We start from the raw sequence: 20,865 nt of genomic DNA on the forward strand, positions 1-20,865 counted from the left end.
TGATCGAGGATTTGATTGAAAGCATATCGTTTTCCATCGGCTGGCTGCTTGACTCATTAGCAAGTCTTTTTGCGCTGAAATCCCTTCAAGTACACAACCATAGTTACACAGCCAAAGACATATCATGGTCCAAATTGCCATCAGCAGAACAAGAGCCATGAGCATCGCCATCGAAATGTCTTCTTCATCTACGCCAACTTCCACATCTAATCCGCTCAAACATGAATACAATGAGGATATCTTCTCTTCGTCAACAACCTTCTAGTACATAGAACTAGTAGATAATACCTCCTGTCCTAACTTCCAGCTTTCCACAGTGTGTGTGTGTCTTTGTCTTTGTACAACAACAACAACTCCAACGAAACCCGAACGTGTGTTTTGTGTTTTACCATGGACGCCAAAACGCCAAGCAAATGCCAAGCAACAATTGATTCTTCTCCTCTTGCCTGTCGCTTTCAACCAATCAAACCCAGTCCAACCAGTCCAGTCCAGTCCAAGTCAGTCCCTTCAGATCAGAGTTTAGAGAAAATAAAAGATATTAAACCTCAACAGCCTTCTTCGCCGCAGCCTTCTGCTTCCTCAATGTCGCTTTCCGCGTGGCAATCTCCTTGTCGAGCTTGTCGTCATTGCTCTCAGGCAAAGCGGCGGCAGCAGCAGCCTTCTTGGCCTTCTTCTTCGGCCTGCTCTCGTCCTTAGCACCCTCCTCGGCCTTAGCCTCAGTCTCGTCGTCGGCGGCCTTGCGCTTCTTGCCAATGTTGGCCTTCTCGGGCTCGGCGCCGTCGGCGATGACCTTGCTGTCGTCGAGCCAGAGCTCGTCGGTCTGGTAGATGGGAAGGGCCGCTGTCTCGGGGCCCTTGAGGTAGAAACTCCTGACGTTGCTCCACTTGTGGGGCACGAAGCGCTCGACAAGCTCGTTGATGACCTTCTCGACGTTCGCCGCGAGCTTCTCGGCGTCCCAGCTGGCGTAGCCGACCTTGATGGCGGTGTTGGTGGAGGGGCTCAGCTAGAAACATGCGTGTTAGCCAATGTGTAACTACAAGTACCTTGATGGACACAGTTGTCGAGCTAGTGAAACATACCGAAACGAGCGCCGAGCCAATGGCCTTGCGGATCTCGGTCACAATCTCTGGTGTAGGTCTAGCATTGACATTCTCCACGGGGTCGCGCTTGGACTTGGGACCCTTGGGCTTGGCCACCCGCTTGCCGTCAACCTTCTCCCTCTGCTTCATAAACACAACAGGAACGGGGCGCTTGGCGGTGCTCTTGAAGAAGGTTTTGCCCAGGTGCTTGGGAAGACGGTTGACAATTCTGTCGTCGGCAAGGAAGATGTCATGGTCGTTGAACAGCTGGCGCTGGGCCTCGTATGTCTTGAACTTGGCCTTGAGGTGAGTAACGTCGATGACGCGGGTGATGCGGTTGCGCAGGTCCTCGGGGAACTCTTCAGAAGCGACAACGTTCTTGTAGTGGCGCTGAGGGTCGGCGACGATGATGCAGATGGTAGACTCGTTATCGGCGTTCAGGGGGTTGGGGAGGACGATCTTGGAGGGTTGCAGACGGTTGGTGTCGGCGATGTGCTTCTTGGTGGTGAGGGTAAGCCAGATCGGGGTCTCGGCAACAGTCGACTCCTCATCGGCGAGAAGGTTCTTGGAAACGGCAGTAGAGGCGGCGGTAGCCTTCTTGATGTGGGCGAGAAGGGCCTTGGAAGCCTTGGTGATCTGTTGATTTGGACGGTTAGCAACACGGTGAAAAGGCCAATTGCATTGATCAAGAAAAGACAAACCTGGTTGGGGTCAACGGGAGAGGCGACGGCGTCAGACGCCTTGACAATGGCTGTGGACTTGGACATCTTCGTTGACTGGGAAAGAAGATATCTTTGGGTGGGGTTGGTGTAGGTTGAGACGATTGCGACAACGAGTCCCAGGTGTTTTTTTTTCTTCCCAGAGCGACAGAAGGGCACCCTCTGGAAATTTTGGGAGGTCGGTGCACTGACGCTTATTTTTTTTCCATGCTATTCAGCTTATCGATAAGCTAAGCAGGGGTCTAATGTGGAAAGTGGGTTTGCGGAATGTGGGGCATACGTTGCCTGTGATTGTCTGGGCCTGGCGCTATTGGCGGCAGACGGACTGCAGCTGCTCTTCCAGCCATGCTGTTGGAACCAGAGCTTGGGTTTTCTTTATCATCATATGCGTCGGTGTCTTCTTCCAACAGCACCGGCAAAACAGCCTGACTCGGTAGGTACCTAGATAGCCATCTTCATTTGGTTTGTAAATGCCTTCACATCTACAATGCTAGCAGCTACCTCAAACACCAGGCCAGACAACCTCAGCCAGCTACATACCTCCTTCATCTCATCATCTTTACTTGGAGTTTCAAGTAAGCAGTGGTACAACTTCCTGCTCTTCAGCATGCTCCTCCATGTCGTGCCGGCAAATAACTGTCCCTCCCTCAACAGCACCGGTTGACCTCCACAGCAGGTCTTGACTCGAAACTCATCGTCCTCTTTCTCTTCCTTCTCTTCTAGGCCCATGGGCGCAAACCTACAACACAGACGCTGACGCCTGATAAACATGTATATAAATCGAACAAAAAACGACGCCCTGCGCTATGCGGCCCCCCGAACCATGCAAATACAGAATTTGGGAGACACAATGAACTCCTCATGACGTGTTAACATGGACAGTGAAAGGGGCTTACGTCGACTTTTTTTTTCTTTTGCGAAAAACACAAACAGCAGCGATTCCCCGTAGTAGACGCCTTGACAAACTAACGCCATAGCGGGTTCGGGGAAAAAATGGCACAATGGGTATGGGTAGGGTGTTGGATGGGTGTTGGGTGGATGTTGGATGGATGTTGGGGAGGTGGGGTGTGGTGATGGGGTGATGTGATGATGATAGGGCGGCTGTGGTGATACCATCAAGGAGTGCGAGGTTTCTTCCAATAGTATTGCTGTTACGGGTGGACACGACATGTTAACCGATTGACCTTGCATAGCAAACGGCTAGGCGGTAGAGAAGGAAAACGCTTACCTTGTGCTGCTTGCGGCAAGCCCTCAAGCTAGGCTTCCGCAAGCCGTCCGTCACAGCCAGGCGACGGTGCTCATCCGTGTCGAATTCGGGCACATAATAATACTCGCTTTCAAGCGGCTTACCGGCAGCATCCTTGCCCTGGCGTTCAATGATACCGATGCAAGCTGTTGCCTCAATGAGCCTGCGCAATTCATCCTTGGTCACCTGTCTCCGATCATCCGCCGGAAGATTGTTCATAATGGTCGACAGAGGCGTGGAAGACAGTCTGGAGAAGGCGAGTTGGTTGATGACATGATTCGAAATTGTCGCTGTCAGTTCTTCGCTGAGCTTGCTGACGGGCGATGGTGAGCGCGGAGCCGGAGTGGGAGAGGCCTGCCAAGAGGCACCTGCTACGTTCTCGCTTGACGACTTGAGAGGCTTCGGGGTGACACTGCCAGCCCGCTCTCCATCAGAGCTGCCACTGTAGTCGCGATCGGGAGTTCGGGCTCTCGGGGGTGAAGTGGCGGTGGTGAATGATTCGAGACGGCTGGACAGGTTCTCTCCACAGGGACCAAACGAAGGTATGATGGGGTCATTCTCCTCATCCGGATCTTGGTCGGCGTAGTCCTCATCTGATTGTGGGTCGCTCAAGTCACTCGAGATGGAAAAGCTCTGGTCCACGCTGGTGATCAAGGTAGTATCTCCCCTGCCCGTATCTGTCAACTTGGGCAGTTCCTGCTCATCCTCCTCCTCGTCCTCATAGATCTCAACGGCGGCACCATCCTCATCGTTGTCAGACAGCAAGTCGTCCAGGTCGGCCTTGGAAGTCGATCCGTTGGCGGGTGTAGGTGACTCGGGACTGCTGATACGTCTCGGTCGTCGAATGGGGCTGCCCTCGTCCGAGTCGGAGCCTGGTCGCCGGCCACGTCGCATTGGCCTCGGTGTCTCATCCCACGAAGAGTCGCTCAAGGGGGCCGACGAATCCCGATCCTTCTCCCGCGGCGGCCATTGCACGAGGACCCTGGTGTCATGAACATCGATCATAATCTCCGCGCCCTCGGTTTCCGAAGTGAAGGAATCGCCCTTTGCCAGCTCCCATGTCTGCCCTTGACAATGCAGCTTCAAACCGTTCCAACCCGTACACGTAATCTCGACCTTGTTGGGCTCAAGCGCTTCCGTGGCGGGGATATACCGAGCGTGAACATGAACTCGGCTGACCAGCCTGTTCGACGATAGCTGATAGTGAGATGAGTTGCTGGACCTTCCCATAAGAAGAGTCTCTCCATTCTCTTTCATAACTACAGCGCGTACGTCGGAAAGGGGGGCGCGTTCTGACACGGTCGACAAGGTCCTTTGAAGGCCGGGGCGGGGGGCCATATATGGGGCGGCATATCCATAGTTGTACCCGACGCGTGGAGGGCTTGACGACAGAATGCCAGTACTCGAGGTCGGGATGGGCGTTGGGTATTTCAGAAAGGCATTGGACGTGGCCTGCCGCTTCGAAGGCCGAGGCAGACCTGGGGATGAAGACAAAGGCTCAAACGGCGGCAGCAGTGACGGGGCCGGGCGTTTGATGCCTGCTACCGAGGGCAGGGTTGGCTCCATCCCGCCGAGGGTCTTCATTGCCGATGGGGATGAATCCATGTTGTGGTGATCCTGTCAGGTACTGGTCATGACAATTGGCAGGACGGGATGAGCAATTGAGCTCTGGGAGAGGCCTAGGTGGTGGAAGAAGCTTGCTCGGATTGGGATATTGAGGTATGTGTGGCCCAGGACCTGAGGTGAGGTTCAGATTGGATGCGCTTCCAAGGTCGCGTTCTCCACGTCCAGATCGCGTCCGATGTGAAGTCTTTGCCCCCTCTCCGCTACAGCTGCCGTCCACTGCCGTCCAGCTGCCTAGGTATTTCCTGGCTTGGATTGGGCCACCAAGTCTCCTATCTCCGGGGTCTGTTTACCTGCAACGACGAACGGGGGAAAGGGCCTGAAAACAGAGCTGGAAAAAAGAAGAAAAAGCCAAGGGACGGGAATCGTCAAGAAGCCAAAAGACGGGGTTCTGCGAATCAAGACGACAAGGCTTTGCACATCTGGCCTGTCTTCAGTTCTATGATGGGACCGGGCAAGCGACGCCAGGGCAGAGGATGGAAATGCTGTAGCGGAACGAAGGGAGTGGGGATGAGTAAAGTATTTAAAAAGGCGATATGCACCATCTGGATTTCGCGCCCGTGCCTGTGGGACCCATTCACCAAAAAGGAGCATGGGTGAGCGTTCCTGGCTTTTTTTTTTCTGTCCGGACGACAACTCTCAGCCAAGGAAGTTGGAGGTAGAAAGACGCGATTCTCCATTGTGGCCCTGAGACCCGGACGTGCCTGCGGTTCCATCCGTTCAACGCGGCACTGGCAGCAGCCTGTAAGCTGGCGCATCTGAGCCTTTAGTCGTGCCTGTCGTGCCACGCAGGACAGTGTCTGGATCGCGCTTTTGGCGTTGGGTGGGTGGAGGACTGCCTGGCAGCGTGTGCAGTGCCACTGGCGGGCGGGAACCAGGCAACACCACGCATTCCTTCTTGGGGGTCCGTCTGGTCTGCTACCTCTAGCGGCTGTACCGCACTGTCATGCCACTGCTGGGCAGGCGATCAGCGGAAGCTACAGCGCAGGCACAGGCGGGCCGAGTGACGGAGGTCGGGGATGGAATACTTAAGGTACCTCCTGCCCCTGCCCTGGAGGTGCCCGCATGCTCGGCACCCGACACCCGGACCTTTTCCCTGCTCTCAGATCCATCACCGCAAACCTCCAGCTCCACTCGTGCCTCCGTTTGTCCATTAGTTCTACCTAGGTATCTTGTTAAGGTAGTCATTTTCCCACTCCTTTTCAGTTATTTCTATTGTATCCGCCATTCTCTGCTGTGAACAATCATTATTATGGCGCGGAAGATCAAGGTCAACGGACGCTTTCTTATTCACACTTTCATGGATCTCAGGCAGCTGATCGACCGGCATTGAGAGTTCATCCATTTCAGTTCAGTTGTTTTATGACGTCCTTGCTTTTTCCAACATTCAAATATTCACAAGAGTTCCCACGAACATGCTGGATTGTTTACTCTACGATTACCGCTACTCCTCTCGACGGTCGTATTCATCAAATTCATGACCGATGGCGTTTCCACCATTGAAAAAGCTCGGATTGTGCAGCCGGGAGCCCCCCTTGGCTCTGCTCTTCTGATAATGCAATGGCACCCGAGGTCTCTACAATATTTGCATATCAGCTTGTTTCCTTCCACGGCAATCCATAACGGGATGTCCAAACAATACTAACTCACCAACCACCTGCCAGTTTCCCAAAGTCCGAGTCTGGCGCGGTTACACCGCGACGCAACGTGCAAAGCTTGGTTCGCTCCACCTTCAGCAGGTACTTACCCCTCGATCCTTCAGTTTTCGGTCAAGCTGTTCCAGCCTTTATATTGCCGAGCAATGGAATGGATGACCACTCGAACGGAGAGCAACCTCCCTTTTGCGCCATCTCGAGTTCTCGAGCTGTTTTCACTTGGGCTTCAGTACAGCTCTCCTACTTGGACTGAATACAGGCTCACTACCTCTACCCACCACATGCCTATCAATGGTGTTTCCTATAAATTGACTTGATGACTATCTCGATCAAAATTTCGGGTCAACCGCTCTCTTCAACCCCCCATCTTGTTCGACTCACACTCAAAGAGCATGCCATGCGCTGTCTCAAAGCCCACCCCGTACCTTGCATTATAATTGTGTTTTCGTCATTAGTCAGGGCGGAGATCGATCCCTTGCTTGGTAGTGATGCAAGCACTTAAACTGTTGAAGAACAGCCGAGGTTCATACTTGCCATGGTGAACAGCGATTGACCATTACTTTAGGTCCCAATGTCAATAAAATCCTATGCCCTGTTCCCATTACCATTAATTATCCAATGTCCATGACTCCAACCCTTGAGATGATCGAATTGTCCTGAATCCAACCCCCAAAAAATGCCTAAAACAGAGCTGCTGCTATATATTGAAGAGGCAACCACCCCTCAAAGTTCCACAAGGTACCTTCGACCAAAACCACCTATGCATCGTCGTCAGAGGTCACCGCCCCCAAGCATAAGCGGCCTCGGAGCACTCTTCTTGGCCTTCTTTATCGGCCCAAAGAACTCGGCAAACGTCTCATTCAGCAACTGGTCCGTAAGCTGCATATGATCGCCCGGCGCCGTGCGGAAGTGCAATCCGCCTTTGCGATCCAACTCACGCAGCCCGATCCAGTCCTCCGAGTACATCTTCCTCGCACGGAGGGGCGTGATCTCGGTGCCATTAACCTCTTCAAACCAAGCTGTCTCCTTGGGTACCACCGTCGTGTCGTCCTCAAACATGTACAGTACCAGATTCTCCAGCTTGGCCAGGTTCTCCCTGTAGGTCCGGTTCTTGAACATCCGCTCATTGTTGATGTCCGCTAGGAAATTGGAGTGCTCAAGATATTGCTCGTACTCGTCCAGGTTACGATAGTACTGCGCGGGTACGAGCCGGCTCTGGACAAACTGCGTCCAGGCGTTACCCTTGAGCAGCGCCATGGCGCCGCGGCAAACCCAGTCGGACCAGGGGCAGTCGCGGAAGGCGCTGATGCCGTTGTGTTGGGAGCCAAAAGTAACAAGGTTGCGGACGGGTGGATTGTTGCAACGCTCGATGTACCCCCGCAGAAACTGGCCGCCTTGGCTGAAGCCGAGGGCGTCGATGGCGGGCGCTGTAGAAAGGATCGGGTGCGCGGCGATGTCGGCACAGGCTTTGGCAACTTGCTCGGTCACGTTGCCGAGGAAGGTGGCGGAACGATCGCGGCTGCCGTCATCGTCCATACGGATAAAGTAGACGAGCGTGCCGGGGTTGATGGCGTCGGCAAGGGCGCCGACTTCGCGGAGGCCCGCGGCCGAGTAGCTGTCTCCTAGGCCTATAACGGAAAATTGTTAGTTGTGAACAGTTATTGGAGATGGTGCATAAGTCTATCGGGCTTACCATGCCAGATGACGAGAGGCAGTGGTGTGTCGTCGATGTCGTCGTCGTTGAGTGGCTTCTGTACGGGACTGGCCAGCGCGGCTGCGATAAGCGAGCCGCTGGTAAGCAACAGCTTCAGCTGCTTGGAGATTGCCATTATCGTCCCTAAAGTTTCAATGGCTTTCGGTTAGTTTGGGGGATTAAATTTAACACCGCTGAACTAGCGAAATCAACAGCGATAAGCACGCGAAGAAGCAGTAGACGTCCAGGCGGCTAGCAAGGTGTCTGTGTTGTTCCTCGTGACGAGCGCCAGCATCGATGCCAGCACCGCTTGCGGCTTATCAGCTGCCGGATCCGCCGGCAGGCAGTTTAGTAACGCAGAACCCGGCTAACAGTGGGAAGCTATCCGCTATGAAGTCCCCCATTGGTCAGAAGCTGCGAGTCCCTTGTTGGCCTACACGACGTATGTCGAGAGGCTCATCTTCCAACTTCCACTTGTCCAACCCTCCGATCCAACTTCATCCCTCTCTTTCTTTCACGTCCACTGTCGTTTTGCTTCCATCCAACTGGCTAACTCTGCCACTCAGATGGAATTACACTATCACTTTTTCCATTTCTACCATTTGTAGTCCTCGTTGATCTTGCTCAAACTCACGCTTTGTTCCCCCCCTCCTCAGAGCTTCCCCCTGACCGCAAGAGCCAAACATACCTTATTCATCGCACACCACCACTTGGATCCATCATGATCATCACCGAGTGGTTACTCTAGCGATAACCTCAGGTCAATACATAAATGTGACGAACATCATACAAACACCAATATGGTCTCTACCTTCAATCCCCTTCCACGGAGTGCTATTATCCATCGCGTGGTGTCGGCTGCAATCAGTGTGCCCTCTTATGCCTACTGTCTGCGTCAATTCTCAACAACGAAGGCAAGATGGCCGAGCGGTCTAAGGCGCCACGTTAAGGTTAACCCTTAATCTGAGTTACAACTCAAATCCGTGGTCCGAAAGGGCGTGGGTTCGAATCCCACTCTTGTCATAGTCTTTTGCATTTTTGCTGTTCTGGTGATGCTCCGGATGCTGAACTTCACTCTTTTTTTGCTGGTGTCTATCTACACCACACTGAAAGTTCCAAGTGGTTGCTTTTGGTATTAGTTAATTTGGTAGTTCAGGACGTGACTGCCTTTTAGCATTCATGTGGCATTTTGAAGGGTCTATTCGTGTGAGCATCTGGTTAATCTCAGGCTTTTGGATTTCAAGTGTTTATATTCCATTCGATGAGATGCGCTTAATATGGTCAATAGTACGTAAACCTTGACACGCAGGACATGTATTTGGTTCAGGACAACACTTATGATTTGTCTTTCAGGAAATTTGAGCAAGGGCTCATCCAAAGGATCAAATCACCACACCAGCAGCATTGGGCCGTATGACCAAGTTGTTCTGTGCTGTGAGTTGGTAGATTCGACTTCGGAGTACCAATGTTCATATGTCAGCCTTGAGAATCTTTATCTATCGTTCCAAGACTCGCACATAGAGAACCATCAGAATCGAACGTGAATGTCTCGCATGTAATAAGCTACAACAAAGCGGGCACGCGACCTCATACCGTCAACATCTGCTTTTACCGCGTCAAGCGGTACGTACAATCCAGGGACTCGACTGCGAGTATGTCCTGATTGTCCCAGGGCTAACATAGACATGCTTATCCAAAGCTATCGTCGGCTTGAAGGAAACACTTCGGGGTCTGCACGACCATCCCTTTCCATTGTACGGTCCTCAAAGCTCAACCCGAACCCATTTCTCTTCTCGGCACTATCCAGCGAAGAAGCTGCCAATATCCTCACACCCGCAGACTGCCGTTTCACGTCATCCACCTCCAAAACTTCCACATTGGTACTCCTAGCACTACTGCGGAAGCTCCCAAGCACAATGTCCCTCTCACTCTCTGTTTCTGTCGCCCTTGCCCTTGTCCATGGCCCCTTGTTCCGGCTGGTCACACCTCTCGACTGTCCCTGCCATTGATATTGATGCGTTTCAGGCCTGAGAACATTCCGTTCTGCTCCATTACTAACGTAATCACCGGCACCGGCACCGACACCGACACCGTGACTACCGTTGCTCTTCCCGATGTTACTCTCCAATATGGGGAATACCCTGACCAGCAACTGGCGCATGGCAGGCAAGCAGGCGCAAATGACGGCGACGTGGTATTCGACGGCAGACCAAACGGCTACGGGGTAGTAGTCCCAGGTTACGTTGGTAGAAGGCTGGAAGGCGAGGAGGGAATGGAGGCGGATTATGGAGATCATTGTGTCGCTGGGGAAAGTATTAGCAACGGGCCTGGGTAAGGGGGGCAAAAGAGTGAGGAACACCACGAGATGGAAGATGTCAAGAGGCAGATAGAAGAAACTTACAAAACTCCTACACACAACATCAAACCCACCGCCAACTTCTTCTTCCAATCCATGTTAAGTTTTCGGAGCTGAGACAGCGGGATAGCCATGATCCAGAGGTCGAGGACGATGGTGACGATGGACAGGGTCCATGCCGAGGCGTTGATGTTGTCACTGTTATGTTTTTTTTGTTTTTCACGATTAGCAATCTGTTCCTCTTCCTCTTCCTCTTCCTTTTCCCTCCATTTTCCCGCCCTTTTCACTTCTTTTCTTTATTCTCCCCCCCCTCTTAGCACACAAGACGGAAAGCAAATGAAAAAGAAATACTCACCACCGCCCCTCATGCTCCCCATCCCACCCTTCCCAAAAAACTTTGACAGACGGCTTACACCCCACCGGCAACAAAAACACGCCTCCCACCAGGACCACGGTCCCCACGGTCCCCCACAACACCCTCCTCGTCCGCTTCGACTCGTCCCCAAAGATCCGCAAATACATGAACAAGAACGGCATCTTCACATACGCCATAATCGCCACGTAATACTCAATCAACACATAAAACACTTTCAAGAACCACGTCGCCTCCTGGGGCGTCAACGTCCACACATCCCTCCCGATCCCTGCGCGAGCGAGCGAATGGGCGATGAGTACCGTGTAGGGAATACCCAGGGGGATACTCAGAAAAATGACCCAGTCGTCGAGCCCGAGACGGTGGCGGCCGCCGCCGCCGCCGGAGGAGGGGTGGTGGGTGAGCAGTCGAAAGAAAAGACGGAGGAGGACGAGGAGGGGACTGAGCGTGCCGAGGACGAGTGTCAGGATGACTAATTGGGAGGAGCGGTTGCGGGGCGTGTCGTGGCAGAGGGTGGCGGTTTGGTTGAGGGCGGTGAGTAAGGGGATTGGGCGGCAGGAGGTGGTGAGGCAGGAGGTGAGGGAGGGGCGGTGGTGAGGGTCTGGAGAGCATAGACAGGTGAGGAGTTCGGACGGTGTTGGGGAGGAGGTGTTGTTGTCGTTGTTGTAGGAGCAGGGCAAAAGCGTGAGGAGCGGGGTTATGCACTCGTCCTAGGAATGGAAAGAGAGGGTGTTAGCTTCCTAGGTCTGTATGTTTAAAATGGCTGTGATAAGAGTGGTGTGGCTTGACCTCGAGAATCACAATGTTTCATGTAGTGTTCAGGGGTGTGTGGACCTACCGCGCAACTAGGATAACCTTCCAGGATCTCTGAGATAACTGTCTTTGAAGTATTGTAAGCTCTCACCGGCGGGGAGAGAAGAAACAGGAACAGAAGAACTGCAATAAATAGATCCCAAAGCGACAAGGAGCGCCTCATGACTGAAGAAATGCCCATTGTCTTTCTTCTTTCCTTGCCCCTTGGCCCACGTATACGTATGACCAGATCAAAAACCAAAACAAAAAGAGGCTCAACCCAGGATTGACGTTGAGGTAAAGTAGATGGAAATAAGTCAAGCTCGGTAGCTCCAGCTCCTAGTATAGAGCTAGTAAAATATACAATGTGGTGAAACACAAAGCTTATTTCCCACGTGCTGCTGCTGCTGCTGCTGCTGCTGCTGCTGCTGTCCTATTGTGGAAAGATAGAGAACCAAAAGAAGAAAGGCGAGAATATCAAAGTATCTGAACAATGGAGAAAAACTGTGGTATTTGAGAATGACCAACAACCATGAAGTACAGGTAGGATGGAGTACAGAGGAAACTATGATGACGGCGTACACGGACGGAGACACGGAGTGCCGCAGAAGTAGTACTGTATACTACTAGGTAGATCGTGTCACCGTCACTGGTGTCTGGTCTCCAAAATCTCCCATAACATGAGGTAGTCTGTACATACACACGTCTTTATACGGATTGCAGGTCCATATACAATCGCATATGATCTAAAGCAAGCAGCCTACTCACATCCGTCTTCGGTATAGCTATTGTATAGATGTCAGGCATATATGAAAGCATGGAAGCCATGTTGTCAGAAGCACAGTGTCCCTGTGCTACCCGTCTCTGCATCTCTGAGTATGTGCGTTCCTTGCGTGTGTAACTGTAACAAACTTCGGTTGTCCCACGAGCAGCAGGGACTAGCAGCAGGCACAAAGGCCATCCAGCATCTATGTGTATGTAAATTGAAAGGGGAATTATCGCATTCAGAACACCCTACCCAGTATAGACAACCAAAGTCATTCGGCATCACTATTCCCCTGCTCCCCGGTTATCGCCTTTGGGGTTGTCCAAGTCCAGATACATGGATTCCTGGGGCTCTCAGATCTATTGCACCCACTGGGTCGTTCGCCAAGTGCTGTTTTCTGTGCATATGTGTAGTGCATTTCATATCTCTCGAAGTGCCTGTACCTGTGTCACTTACACAGCAGCAGCGCATATGCATGTGTAACCTGTGTATAAAGAGATCCGGCTTTCTTCCTTTTGTCCTTCCTTTGCCCAAGTCCTTTGGTACTACCAAGTACCGGAAATTGAGGTATGTAGAACGTAGAACAACGGGGCAAAGCCTCCTTGAGGTAGATCGTGTTGTGATACCTTGCTTCACTTCTTGAATTTGTGTCTCCCGGATTTGTGTAAGTCGAGAGAGCGGCTATAAATTGACCGGGAGGGTATCAGACAAATTTGATAGTGGTTCCTTTGTAAGGATGCGTAACCTGATGCGTGCCAGGTTAGCACATATCAAAGCTACTTGGACGCGAGGACCCTCCTCCACCTGACATTTCTGTTTCCACCAATGTGCAAGCGAGTATGGCCATGCCCTGAGTTGGGTGCAAAGTGGCAGCGCCTCTCCCATTGCTTTAGGAGAATATCCCCATATGATCCCATGCACGACGTATGGAAGAGGTGTGGAAGGGACGCGGATGAAACAAGACAGGAGGGCTCGAGGATGTCTGAATAGTTTACACATGCGAGTAGAGCCACGTGCATCATGGTCTGGGTTTGACCCTTGTAGCAGTCTGATATTGCCACGGGCAGGCATCGCCAGACACCCAGATTCCAGCCTTATGACGTGAAGAGGGCGGGAAAGAAAGGTGTGACTGGTAGACAGAAGAACGTGGCCCTCATCGTCGACCTCAAAACTGTTACTCGATTCCCGGATTAACGCAGATGTCATGGGAGGGTTGCACATGTTTGCCCTGGCGAATGGTCGTAGCGGTCTGCTCCTGTTATGAACAAACAAATGTACCTAGCCGTCCAGATATCCGGGTCGGCATATAAGCCCATTCCGAAGTTCACCGCGAAGTTGGTTGCCATGTGAAACCATATTGGGTCGACCAGGGAGATGGTCGAGATCTTAGTCAGGTACCATTCCCAAATAGTGTGCTTCATGAGGTGAATATATCAAGGCAGATCGAAGAAGGGTACTTTTGGTGAAAGACGCACGTTTATTTACAGCATAGGATCCTGAGTAAACCCACCTGAGGGGCCTTATGCCGACTTGTCAGCGAGCTTCTCCTTCATCTCGGACTTGATTCTGGTGATGGTGCCAGAACCGCCATAGACCATGGCGGTGTACACCATGGCCACACTAGCGCCAGCATTGAGAACCCTCAAGGCCTGCTCACCGTTGGTGATTCCACCAGAGGCAAACAGAACCTTTTGCGCAGGGCTCTTGTCGGACTCGGACTTGAGAGCATAGCCGTCCAGCATCTTGCGGTACCTCCCAATCAAATTAACAGTACGATCGAAGAGAGCAGGGCCAGAGAAGCCTCCCTCCTCGTGGAGAATCTTGGGCTCGTCGTCGATCAGCTTGACGCCCTTGGGAACGATGCCGGTCCGGCGCTTGGTGGTGTTGCCGACAATAACACCGTCGACACCGCTGTTCCACACAGCCTCCACAACACCTTCCATCTGTGTGTCATCATCCTCATCGGGTGAAACCTTGACCATGACTCTCGGCTTGGTCTTCCTCTTGGTTTGCTGGGCCGCATCCACAACCGCAGAAAGAAGCTTGGTCAAAGGTTCGGTAGCCTGCAGGTCGCGTAGGCCGGGGGTGTTGGGGCTGCTGACGTTGACGACAAGGACATCGGCGTAGGGGGCGAGCTTGTCGACACAGTAGACGTAGTCGCGAATAACCGCATTGACGTCCTTCTCGTCCGTCTTCTTGTTCTTGGCGATCTGAACACACAAGAGACGGCCGGGGTGGAGACTGCCGGGAGGGATGCCATCAGTGCCCTCCTCGTTCAGCACCTCGTTATCGGTGAGGCCGACAGAGCGGGCGAACTTGCGAAGGCGTTCGCGCAGGCGGGTAGCCATGGCGTCAGCGCCGCGGGAGTTGAGACCATAGCGGTTGATCAGGCCGTCGACCGAGGGAATGCGGAAAACTCTGGGCTTGGGGTTGCCCTCCTGAGGGAAAGGAGTGCAGCCACCCACCTCGACGACACCGGCACCGAGGGCGAACAGGGGATCAGGGATTTCGGCGTCCTTGTCGAGACCAGCAGAGATGCCGATAGGGTTGAGGAGCTGCTTGCCGAACACATTGACCGACAAGGGGCCGTTCGGACTCTCGGGAACCCTCTCGCGAATGTGGAGGCCAGTCTCATAGAGACCCTTTAGGGCGGCGGTTCCAACATGGTGGGCTTCTTCGGCATCGGGGAAGATGGTGCGAAGGAGGGGAGGAACGAGGTACTGGTGGACCGAGGCGCGCGTGTCTGTGGCGTAGTAGTAGCCGACACCGAGGACGGCAGCAAGAGCGGTGGCATAGGCGGAGAGCTTTAGACGGCGGGAAAGGCTCGAGGGATCGACGACGGCAGCTTTGGTGGGCTCGGTGGGGGTAGCCGTGGTGGTGGTGGTGGCGGTGGTGGTCGTCGTCGTCGTCGGCGTTGTTGTCGAGTTTGGACGACGAGGAAAGGACTGGAATCTTGGCTTGGGCGCAAGAGGGCGGAAGGCCGCTGAGAGAGCAGGTCTTGTCCTGAGGTAGGGGGCGGCCATTGTGAGGGCTGTCGAGTGTTTGCTGGACCAAGCGAACACTCACTGTTTTGGCGGAGAAGAGAGAGGAAGGTTGGCTTGTGTTGAGACTTGAAGCGGGAGGAGAAGCGAGAGCCAAGGGAAAGAAAGGTGGAGTTGAACGGCGACGGGCGATTAGATGGGACGGGGACGACTCGGAGCCGGAAGCTCACCATGAGGTGCCCTGTCGTTCCACCTGTACCGAAACTCCAGCCGCTGTCTGGTGTTTCTTGCCCGACTCAGACCACCGAGAGCGGAGACCCCACCAGTTTTGGGCTGATGTCAACTGGAGAACAGGCGGGTACCTGACTCCACCACCACTATAATTCCCACCCACTGCCATGTGCCCCTGGGTTGCCCTGATTAGGTACCTAGGTTGAAGATGGAATGGAGGTCGTTCCCGTCATCAGTGCCCGGGCGCCTTCTTTGAAAAACAGTTCCATTACATTGACACAGCATCATCTGACTGTTCCTCCTCGTTTATTACGGTACCATGTTCCAGTCGGGAAGAACAGCGGAGATTCAAGAAAAACAATAAAATTGTATTCGCTCAACTGAAACGATACAGGTATCTCTATAATGTCGATGCAACCAACAAAAACTGCCCCAAGAACGCCGACCCATGCAATGCCAGATGTCTACAACTAATATGCAACCCCAAAATTGGCAAAAATAACCACCTTTCCTTTGGTTCCCCGGTGAAAATGCTCCCTACCCTCCTCTTATCGCGGCCCGTATTCGCTAATTCGCAGCCGCCATCGCCATCTCTGGTCGCGTCGAGAGCTCTACCTGTCGCGCCTTCAACTGGGTGGGTTCCGCTTCCATTGCTTTTGCCGCCAGCGCCGGCGCCGCTTGTTCGATCGCCTTCCCATCCTCGGCCCTCCGATTCAAGAAACTCAGATACGTCTGCCACCCAACCGCGACCACACCCGCAAACAGCGACCGGTACTCCATCGGGATGAACGTGAAGCTGAATGCCGTCACGGCCGGCCAGAGCTTGCACGAGTTGACAAAGCTCACGGGGACCGTGACCCGGATGCGCTCCACGATATCCTTCCAGCTCTCGCCCGCAAGAAAGGCCTGCATGCCGAAGAAGTACGAGTTGAAGATCGGGGTGAAGCAGAGCTGGTTGACCACCACCTTGGTGCCCAGCGAGAGGATGCGCGACGAGTAATTGAAGTTGCTGGACAACCACAATGTCCTGCAGGCGCAAACCAAAACACGTCAGCCTTTACGTTCTTTCTCGGATTGCATCATCACATGTCCAAGACAAGACGAAAACATAGAGGAGGGCTTGCGCCTACCATCTGAAACTGGGAATCGACGATATCGACCCGATAATCAGCGACCGCACCGTCCGCTTGGGATCATAGTCCTTCCCGCCCATCCTTTGCGCCGAAATATCAGAAAAGAAGTAGATGACCAGCGACGTGGCCACCTGGGTGGTGTATGGTCTCTTGCGCTGGGCGCGCGCATATGCGAAGGCTGCCCTTGTCAAAGGCCCGAGCCGCTGCCAGAAGGGAAGGTTAGGGACATTGCCCGGTGTCGGAATCTGCTCGCCGGCCGTGGGAGGTTTGGTTGAGTATTGCGCCCGGCGCTGGCGGACATGGCGAAGAAACTCGACTTTGCGCCGAAGTACGGCTCGAAGTAGTAAGTCGGCTGCCATACTGCTGCTGCTGTTCTGTTTACGCTACCAGGTATGGTATCTGTGTCGCCCGATGTCGCTCGTTCGTGGTGCGATCCCGTCTCTAGTTCTAGCAGTGATCGCTTCCTGATATTCGCATCGCAAAGTCTCTAAGCGCAACAAGAAGAAGAGGTAGGGAAAAAGAAACCTGAATGTGACGCGAATAAAGAGAACAACGGCTTGTTACGGCCTGGTCAAGGGAGCCCGATCCAGTGACAAGGCGCACTCTAGTTAAGACCTCTCCCCCAGATGACAGGATCCACGAGATCTTCTAGCTGACCCACTTTAGGGGGGACCGGCGTCGCTCTAAAGATGTTCGATGGCATGTACCTCTACGCCCTGGAATGTATGGCAAGGTACACTACACCACGCTAAATTGCCCTGATGATGCTCGCCCCTATTTTTGCCTTGTTGTTCCCTGAATTCCGGGCCGCTCAGGGGGCTCCCGTCTGTGCTGTCTGTGCGGATTTGCCAGGTCAGGAACCGCTGGAATGTCTCTGTTTCGCCTCGCTGTCACAGCGTCTCCAGCAACGTGGTTGGGCGTGAACGGTCTTAAAGGGCCAAAAGGGGGCAAACAAGGCACAATGTCAACATTGGGCTAGCCAGTCACGCAATCAAGGCCGCAGCAATGGTCACACCGGCACATGTTTTAACTGCGGGAGGGTACTCAGGCAGGTGATGTGGAAAAAGGTCCGGACACTCGATGGGTCTTGTTTGGTACAAGCGTGTCCGAACTTTCATGTTTCCACACGACCTGCCAGGCAAATCTGTACATAAGAACGAAAACAACCATCAAAAAAATATATATATATATATATATACTTCGCTGGGAAACCGCTTGGTGAAAACCCAGATCCCACTTGGGATTCGCTGTTGGTTAGTGATACTCGCTATATGTTAGTCGCTATTGGTTAGTCGCTATTGGTTAGTAATGCTCGCTATTCGCTATTGGTTAGTGATACTCGCTCGTTCGCTGGTGGTTAGTCGATACTCGCTCGTTCGCTGTCGGTTAGTAATACTCGCTCGTTCGCTCGTTAGGTTCGCTCGGGACAAGGATACTCGCTAGATGTTCGCTGTAGATAGGTTATATTCGCTATGGAAAATCTACGCTAAGAGGTGAGTACTCACCATGGGAGAGTGCCTAGGACGTGCCCAGACATCTCTCCCATAGTAAGGTTTGGCGAAAAGTTGCCCTCGACGCGAATCGAACGGATGAACTTGAGGTTGAACACCCAAGGAAGGTGCAACCCACGTGGCCGCTCCGGCACTAAACCATTTCCGGCTGCTTTTATCCACTTGACACAAACGCTAAGCCTATATAGGCAACTTCGAATCTCTTCCCCCACACAGACAGCTGCCTGGGTTCGGATGAACGGTTGTGCTCAATGCTGGCCGGATGCCCGACATTTGTTTCATCTTATCGACAAGTGTTCGTTCACAAGATGAAGGGATCGCGATTGCCAATTTGCGACAACAAGGCTTGACCATATATTACTCATATTATTAGGTATCCTCCAATATACCAAAATGGCCATCTCGAGGTTGGGTATCAAGTGGAAGTTGCTGTCTTTCCATCCCGTTCCTCCCGTTCCTCCCGTTCCTCCCGTTCCACCCGTTCCTTCCGTCCCATCGCGTCCAACTTCATCTCATCTTACTTCAGCTCGTAACCCGGCGGCTGCACTGCATCCCGTTCCTTTTCATCCGTAGAGGAACCAAGGGCAGCCACCACAGAGCTCTCGATGCTCGCCTCCTTCGCAATAACACCCGGCGGTTCACCATCAGACGTAGAGGTAGAGGTAGAGGTAGAAGTGGAACCACCACCATCCTCCGCCTCCAACTTCCTCAAATTTACCGGCCTCTCCGGCACCATATACACCACCGCCGACGTCGCCGGGATCGTAAACCCAAACATGGCAAACGCAATGATCAGGTTCACCATGGGCGCGACCTGCGCCGCGCCAATCCCAAACGCCAAGCACGAGCCCACGCTCTCAAAACTTCGCACAATCCCCACTGCCAATCCCAACGTCTCGAGATCATCGAAAAAGGCGCCAATGAGCCAGTACACAAACATGTAGTGACTTTCGTTGAGGAACCTGAGAATGACCATGGACGCGAACCCGCGGCCGAAGCCGGGGGTGGCCCAGTCGAGCGTGATCGGGGTCCCTGCCGCTTTCAGGTCGCCGTATAGCTTCTCGTTGGCGGTCTGCCAGCCAAAGGTTCCCAGCATGAGAATAACAAAAAAGGCCCAGGTGAGTCGGGCGACGGTCGGGCGCGAGAGGGATTGTCGGTCGTAGAACCAGCCCCAGAAGATGTTGGCGGCCGTGGCGACGATGCCGGAGACGAGGGAGCCGAGGGTGCGAGAGCGGACGGAGAAGCTGTTGGCGGGGTGTTAGTTTTTGACCACTCCAGGTAAGATCGAGGGGAGGTAATAGGGGGGCGGGGGGGGGGGGAAGGGAAAAAGATGACATACTACTTGGTCATATAAATCCCCAGATAAGTGCTATTCCACTGAAACCCAATCAGGATCGGTACTAGCAAGTACATCTGCCTGCGCTTAAACAGACTCCAAATCTTCTTGAACTCGCCCTTGACCGTCTTATTCAACGTCGGATCTCGGAGTCTCGTCCCATCAGCCTTGATCACCTTGTGCGGCGACGACACCAGCAACGCAAACGGCAACCCAAGACACTGCAGCGCAATCAGCACCAGGTACGTGGTATACCCGACTTTGCCCCTGCCCTCCTTCTTCACGTTGAGCGAAAGCTGGATCGAGGCGCCAATCAGCTGGCCCAGCTCGCGCAGGCCCAGCCAGATGCCCGTAAACTTGCCGCGGTCCTTGATGTCGGCGTAGCCGAGCGCGATGGCGCCCTCGGAGGCCCACAAGGCGGAGGCGGCGATGCCGCAGAGGGCGCCGCCGAAGAGGACAAACCATTCGGTTCCGTACCGGTTGTTGACGTACAGCGAGGCGGAATAGGGCGCGTAGCCGAGGGTGCCGATGATGAGAACCCATTTGATACCGATCTTGTTGGAGAGGATGGAGAAGAGGGAGCAGCCGAAGACCATGATGCTGGTTGGGGTGTTATTTTTGGGGACCATGCGACTGAGGGGAAAGGAGAGAGAAGGAGACATACCCAAAAGTCAACGAGTTCGATCCGTTCACCAAGTACGGCTCCTGCGCGCCGCCGGCACCCGTGCTGTTGAGGGCATTCCAGACACCGGGCTGGGTGAAGGAGATGAGGCCGACCATGATGACGTTGAACAGAGGGCTGCGGTACCATCGAGTGAACCTCGATACCGGCTTGGTTATTTGCTCGTCAGCGTCTGACCCCGTCGAGACGGGGCCGAGCTCGACCTTCGTTTCCTTGTTGTCTGTCAAGGACATCTTGTCTAGGTCCCTTCCAGCGGTTGGTCCTATGGGCTGCAGGACTCAAGGTTTCAAACAACAACAACAAGATCCAGAGGGTAATTCCGGTCTTTCATCACACACACCCAAAACCACCGGGACCTCGCCCGTCTTTATGTGATTATCCCACATCCCACATCCTACATGGGATATCTCCGCGTCTCCATCTCCCATGGCGATAACGACGGGCAAAATGACTGGGCTGAATGCGGACCCTTTTTAGCTTGCCTTCTTGCATACATACGCATTGCATAGGGACCGCAGTGTGACTCTACATCACATAGTAAAAGCGCAAAAGTGGAGGAGGCCAGAACTTTGACAACCCTCCCTCGACCTCGACCTCGGTTACGATTATTACTGAGTTTTCTCTCTTGGCTCGTTTCCAGCACGGAGAATTCGTCAAAATAGGTGGAAATTATCGATGATCCCCACGCG

At 53.4% G+C, this 20,865-nt stretch overlaps 9 protein-coding genes and 1 non-coding gene across 10 annotated transcripts; 2 read left to right on the top strand and 8 right to left on the bottom strand.

Moving 5' to 3' along the window:
* Positions 1-154: 154 nt before the first annotated feature.
* NCU11321 (ribosomal L1 domain-containing protein 1) lies at positions 155-1,952 on the bottom strand. Its single transcript, XM_001728140.2, has 3 exons — positions 1,781-1,952; positions 1,080-1,715; positions 155-1,003 (listed from the first exon to the last, which is right to left on the bottom strand). The coding sequence occupies exons 1-3, from the start codon at positions 1,844-1,846 to the stop codon at positions 539-541; spliced, it is 1,167 nt and encodes a 388-aa protein (XP_001728192.1). The 5' UTR covers positions 1,847-1,952; the 3' UTR covers positions 155-538.
* A 196-nt stretch (positions 1,953-2,148) lies between these two features.
* On the bottom strand, positions 2,149-5,295 carry NCU11322 (transcription factor Tos4). The gene is made up of 2 exons (XM_001728141.2): positions 3,027-5,295; positions 2,149-2,946 (listed from the first exon to the last, which is right to left on the bottom strand). The coding sequence occupies exons 1-2, from the start codon at positions 4,647-4,649 to the stop codon at positions 2,914-2,916; spliced, it is 1,656 nt and encodes a 551-aa protein (XP_001728193.2). The 5' UTR covers positions 4,650-5,295; the 3' UTR covers positions 2,149-2,913.
* Positions 5,296-5,591: 296 nt separating this feature from the next.
* NCU06529 (hypothetical protein) lies at positions 5,592-6,012 on the bottom strand (the record flags this gene model as incomplete). The annotated part of the gene is made up of 2 exons (XM_956708.1): positions 5,592-5,830; positions 5,964-6,012. The coding sequence occupies 2 exons, from the start codon at positions 6,010-6,012 to the stop codon at positions 5,592-5,594; spliced, it is 288 nt and encodes a 95-aa protein (XP_961801.1).
* A 493-nt stretch (positions 6,013-6,505) lies between these two features.
* Positions 6,506-8,312, bottom strand: NCU06530 (palmitoyl-protein thioesterase). The gene is made up of 2 exons (XM_956709.2): positions 8,016-8,312; positions 6,506-7,950 (listed from the first exon to the last, which is right to left on the bottom strand). The coding sequence occupies exons 1-2, from the start codon at positions 8,149-8,151 to the stop codon at positions 7,094-7,096; spliced, it is 993 nt and encodes a 330-aa protein (XP_961802.1). The 5' UTR covers positions 8,152-8,312; the 3' UTR covers positions 6,506-7,093.
* A 616-nt stretch (positions 8,313-8,928) lies between these two features.
* Positions 8,929-9,038, top strand: NCU15155. Its single transcript has one exon. It is a non-coding gene; the product is annotated as a tRNA-Leu (tRNA).
* Positions 9,039-9,714: 676 nt separating this feature from the next.
* NCU06531 (hypothetical protein) lies at positions 9,715-11,720 on the bottom strand (the record flags this gene model as incomplete). Its single annotated transcript, XM_956710.1, has 4 exons — positions 9,715-10,318; positions 10,417-10,569; positions 10,727-11,454; positions 11,583-11,720. 4 exons carry the CDS (start codon positions 11,718-11,720, stop codon positions 9,715-9,717), a joined length of 1,623 nt encoding a protein of 540 aa, XP_961803.1.
* Positions 11,721-12,003: 283 nt separating this feature from the next.
* On the bottom strand, positions 12,004-15,499 carry NCU06532 (dihydroorotate reductase PyrE). Its single transcript, XM_956711.3, has one exon. The coding sequence runs from the start codon at positions 15,323-15,325 to the stop codon at positions 13,823-13,825; it is 1,503 nt and encodes a 500-aa protein (XP_961804.1). The 5' UTR covers positions 15,326-15,499; the 3' UTR covers positions 12,004-13,822.
* Positions 12,348-13,101, top strand: NCU16762 (hypothetical protein). Its single transcript, XM_011396071.1, has one exon. It carries the CDS (start codon positions 12,415-12,417, stop codon positions 12,943-12,945), a length of 531 nt encoding a protein of 176 aa, XP_011394373.1. The 5' UTR covers positions 12,348-12,414; the 3' UTR covers positions 12,946-13,101.
* Positions 15,500-15,912: 413 nt separating the features above from the next.
* On the bottom strand, positions 15,913-17,818 carry NCU06533 (hypothetical protein). Its single transcript, XM_956712.2, has 2 exons — positions 16,645-17,818; positions 15,913-16,541 (listed from the first exon to the last, which is right to left on the bottom strand). Exons 1-2 carry the CDS (start codon positions 17,004-17,006, stop codon positions 16,082-16,084), a joined length of 822 nt encoding a protein of 273 aa, XP_961805.1. The 5' UTR covers positions 17,007-17,818; the 3' UTR covers positions 15,913-16,081.
* Positions 17,819-18,483: 665 nt separating this feature from the next.
* On the bottom strand, positions 18,484-20,864 carry NCU10512 (DUF895 domain membrane protein). Its single transcript, XM_001728142.2, has 3 exons — positions 20,159-20,864; positions 19,498-20,094; positions 18,484-19,402 (listed from the first exon to the last, which is right to left on the bottom strand). The coding sequence occupies exons 1-3, from the start codon at positions 20,407-20,409 to the stop codon at positions 18,676-18,678; spliced, it is 1,575 nt and encodes a 524-aa protein (XP_001728194.2). The 5' UTR covers positions 20,410-20,864; the 3' UTR covers positions 18,484-18,675.
* Between the last annotated feature and the right edge of the window lies 1 nt (position 20,865).

The sequence above is a fragment of the Neurospora crassa genome, linkage group IV, assembly GCF_000182925.2.
Source record: "Neurospora crassa OR74A linkage group IV, whole genome shotgun sequence".
Lineage (NCBI taxonomy): Eukaryota > Fungi > Ascomycota > Sordariomycetes > Sordariales > Sordariaceae > Neurospora > Neurospora crassa.

Coding starts and splice junctions, on each gene's coding strand:
- NCU06530 (XM_956709.2), bottom strand. CDS start 8,151: ATGGCAATCTCCAAGCAGCTGAAGCTGTTGCTTACCAGCGGCTCGCTT. Junction 7,951..8,015: donor GCCTCTCGTCATCTGGCATG/GTAAGCCCGATA, acceptor TTTCCGTTATAG/GCCTAGGAGACAGCTACTCG.
- NCU10512 (XM_001728142.2), bottom strand. CDS start 20,409: ATGTCCTTGACAGACAACAAGGAAACGAAGGTCGAGCTCGGCCCCGTC. Junction 20,095..20,158: donor TCGAACTCGTTGACTTTTGG/GTATGTCTCCTT, acceptor CACCCCAACCAG/CATCATGGTCTTCGGCTGCT. Junction 19,403..19,497: donor GGGATTTATATGACCAAGTA/GTATGTCATCTT, acceptor CCCCGCCAACAG/CTTCTCCGTCCGCTCTCGCA.
- NCU06533 (XM_956712.2), bottom strand. CDS start 17,006: ATGGCAGCCGACTTACTACTTCGAGCCGTACTTCGGCGCAAAGTCGAG. Junction 16,542..16,644: donor TCGATTCCCAGTTTCAGATG/GTAGGCGCAAGC, acceptor TTGCGCCTGCAG/GACATTGTGGTTGTCCAGCA.
- NCU06532 (XM_956711.3), bottom strand. CDS start 15,325: ATGGCCGCCCCCTACCTCAGGACAAGACCTGCTCTCTCAGCGGCCTTC.
- NCU11321 (XM_001728140.2), bottom strand. CDS start 1,846: ATGTCCAAGTCCACAGCCATTGTCAAGGCGTCTGACGCCGTCGCCTCT. Junction 1,716..1,780: donor CTCCCGTTGACCCCAACCAG/GTTTGTCTTTTC, acceptor CCAAATCAACAG/ATCACCAAGGCTTCCAAGGC. Junction 1,004..1,079: donor TTGGCTCGGCGCTCGTTTCG/GTATGTTTCACT, acceptor GCATGTTTCTAG/CTGAGCCCCTCCACCAACAC.
- NCU11322 (XM_001728141.2), bottom strand. CDS start 4,649: ATGGATTCATCCCCATCGGCAATGAAGACCCTCGGCGGGATGGAGCCA. Junction 2,947..3,026: donor CTTGCCGCAAGCAGCACAAG/GTAAGCGTTTTC, acceptor CACCCGTAACAG/CAATACTATTGGAAGAAACC.
- NCU16762 (XM_011396071.1), top strand. CDS start 12,415: ATGTGCGTTCCTTGCGTGTGTAACTGTAACAAACTTCGGTTGTCCCAC.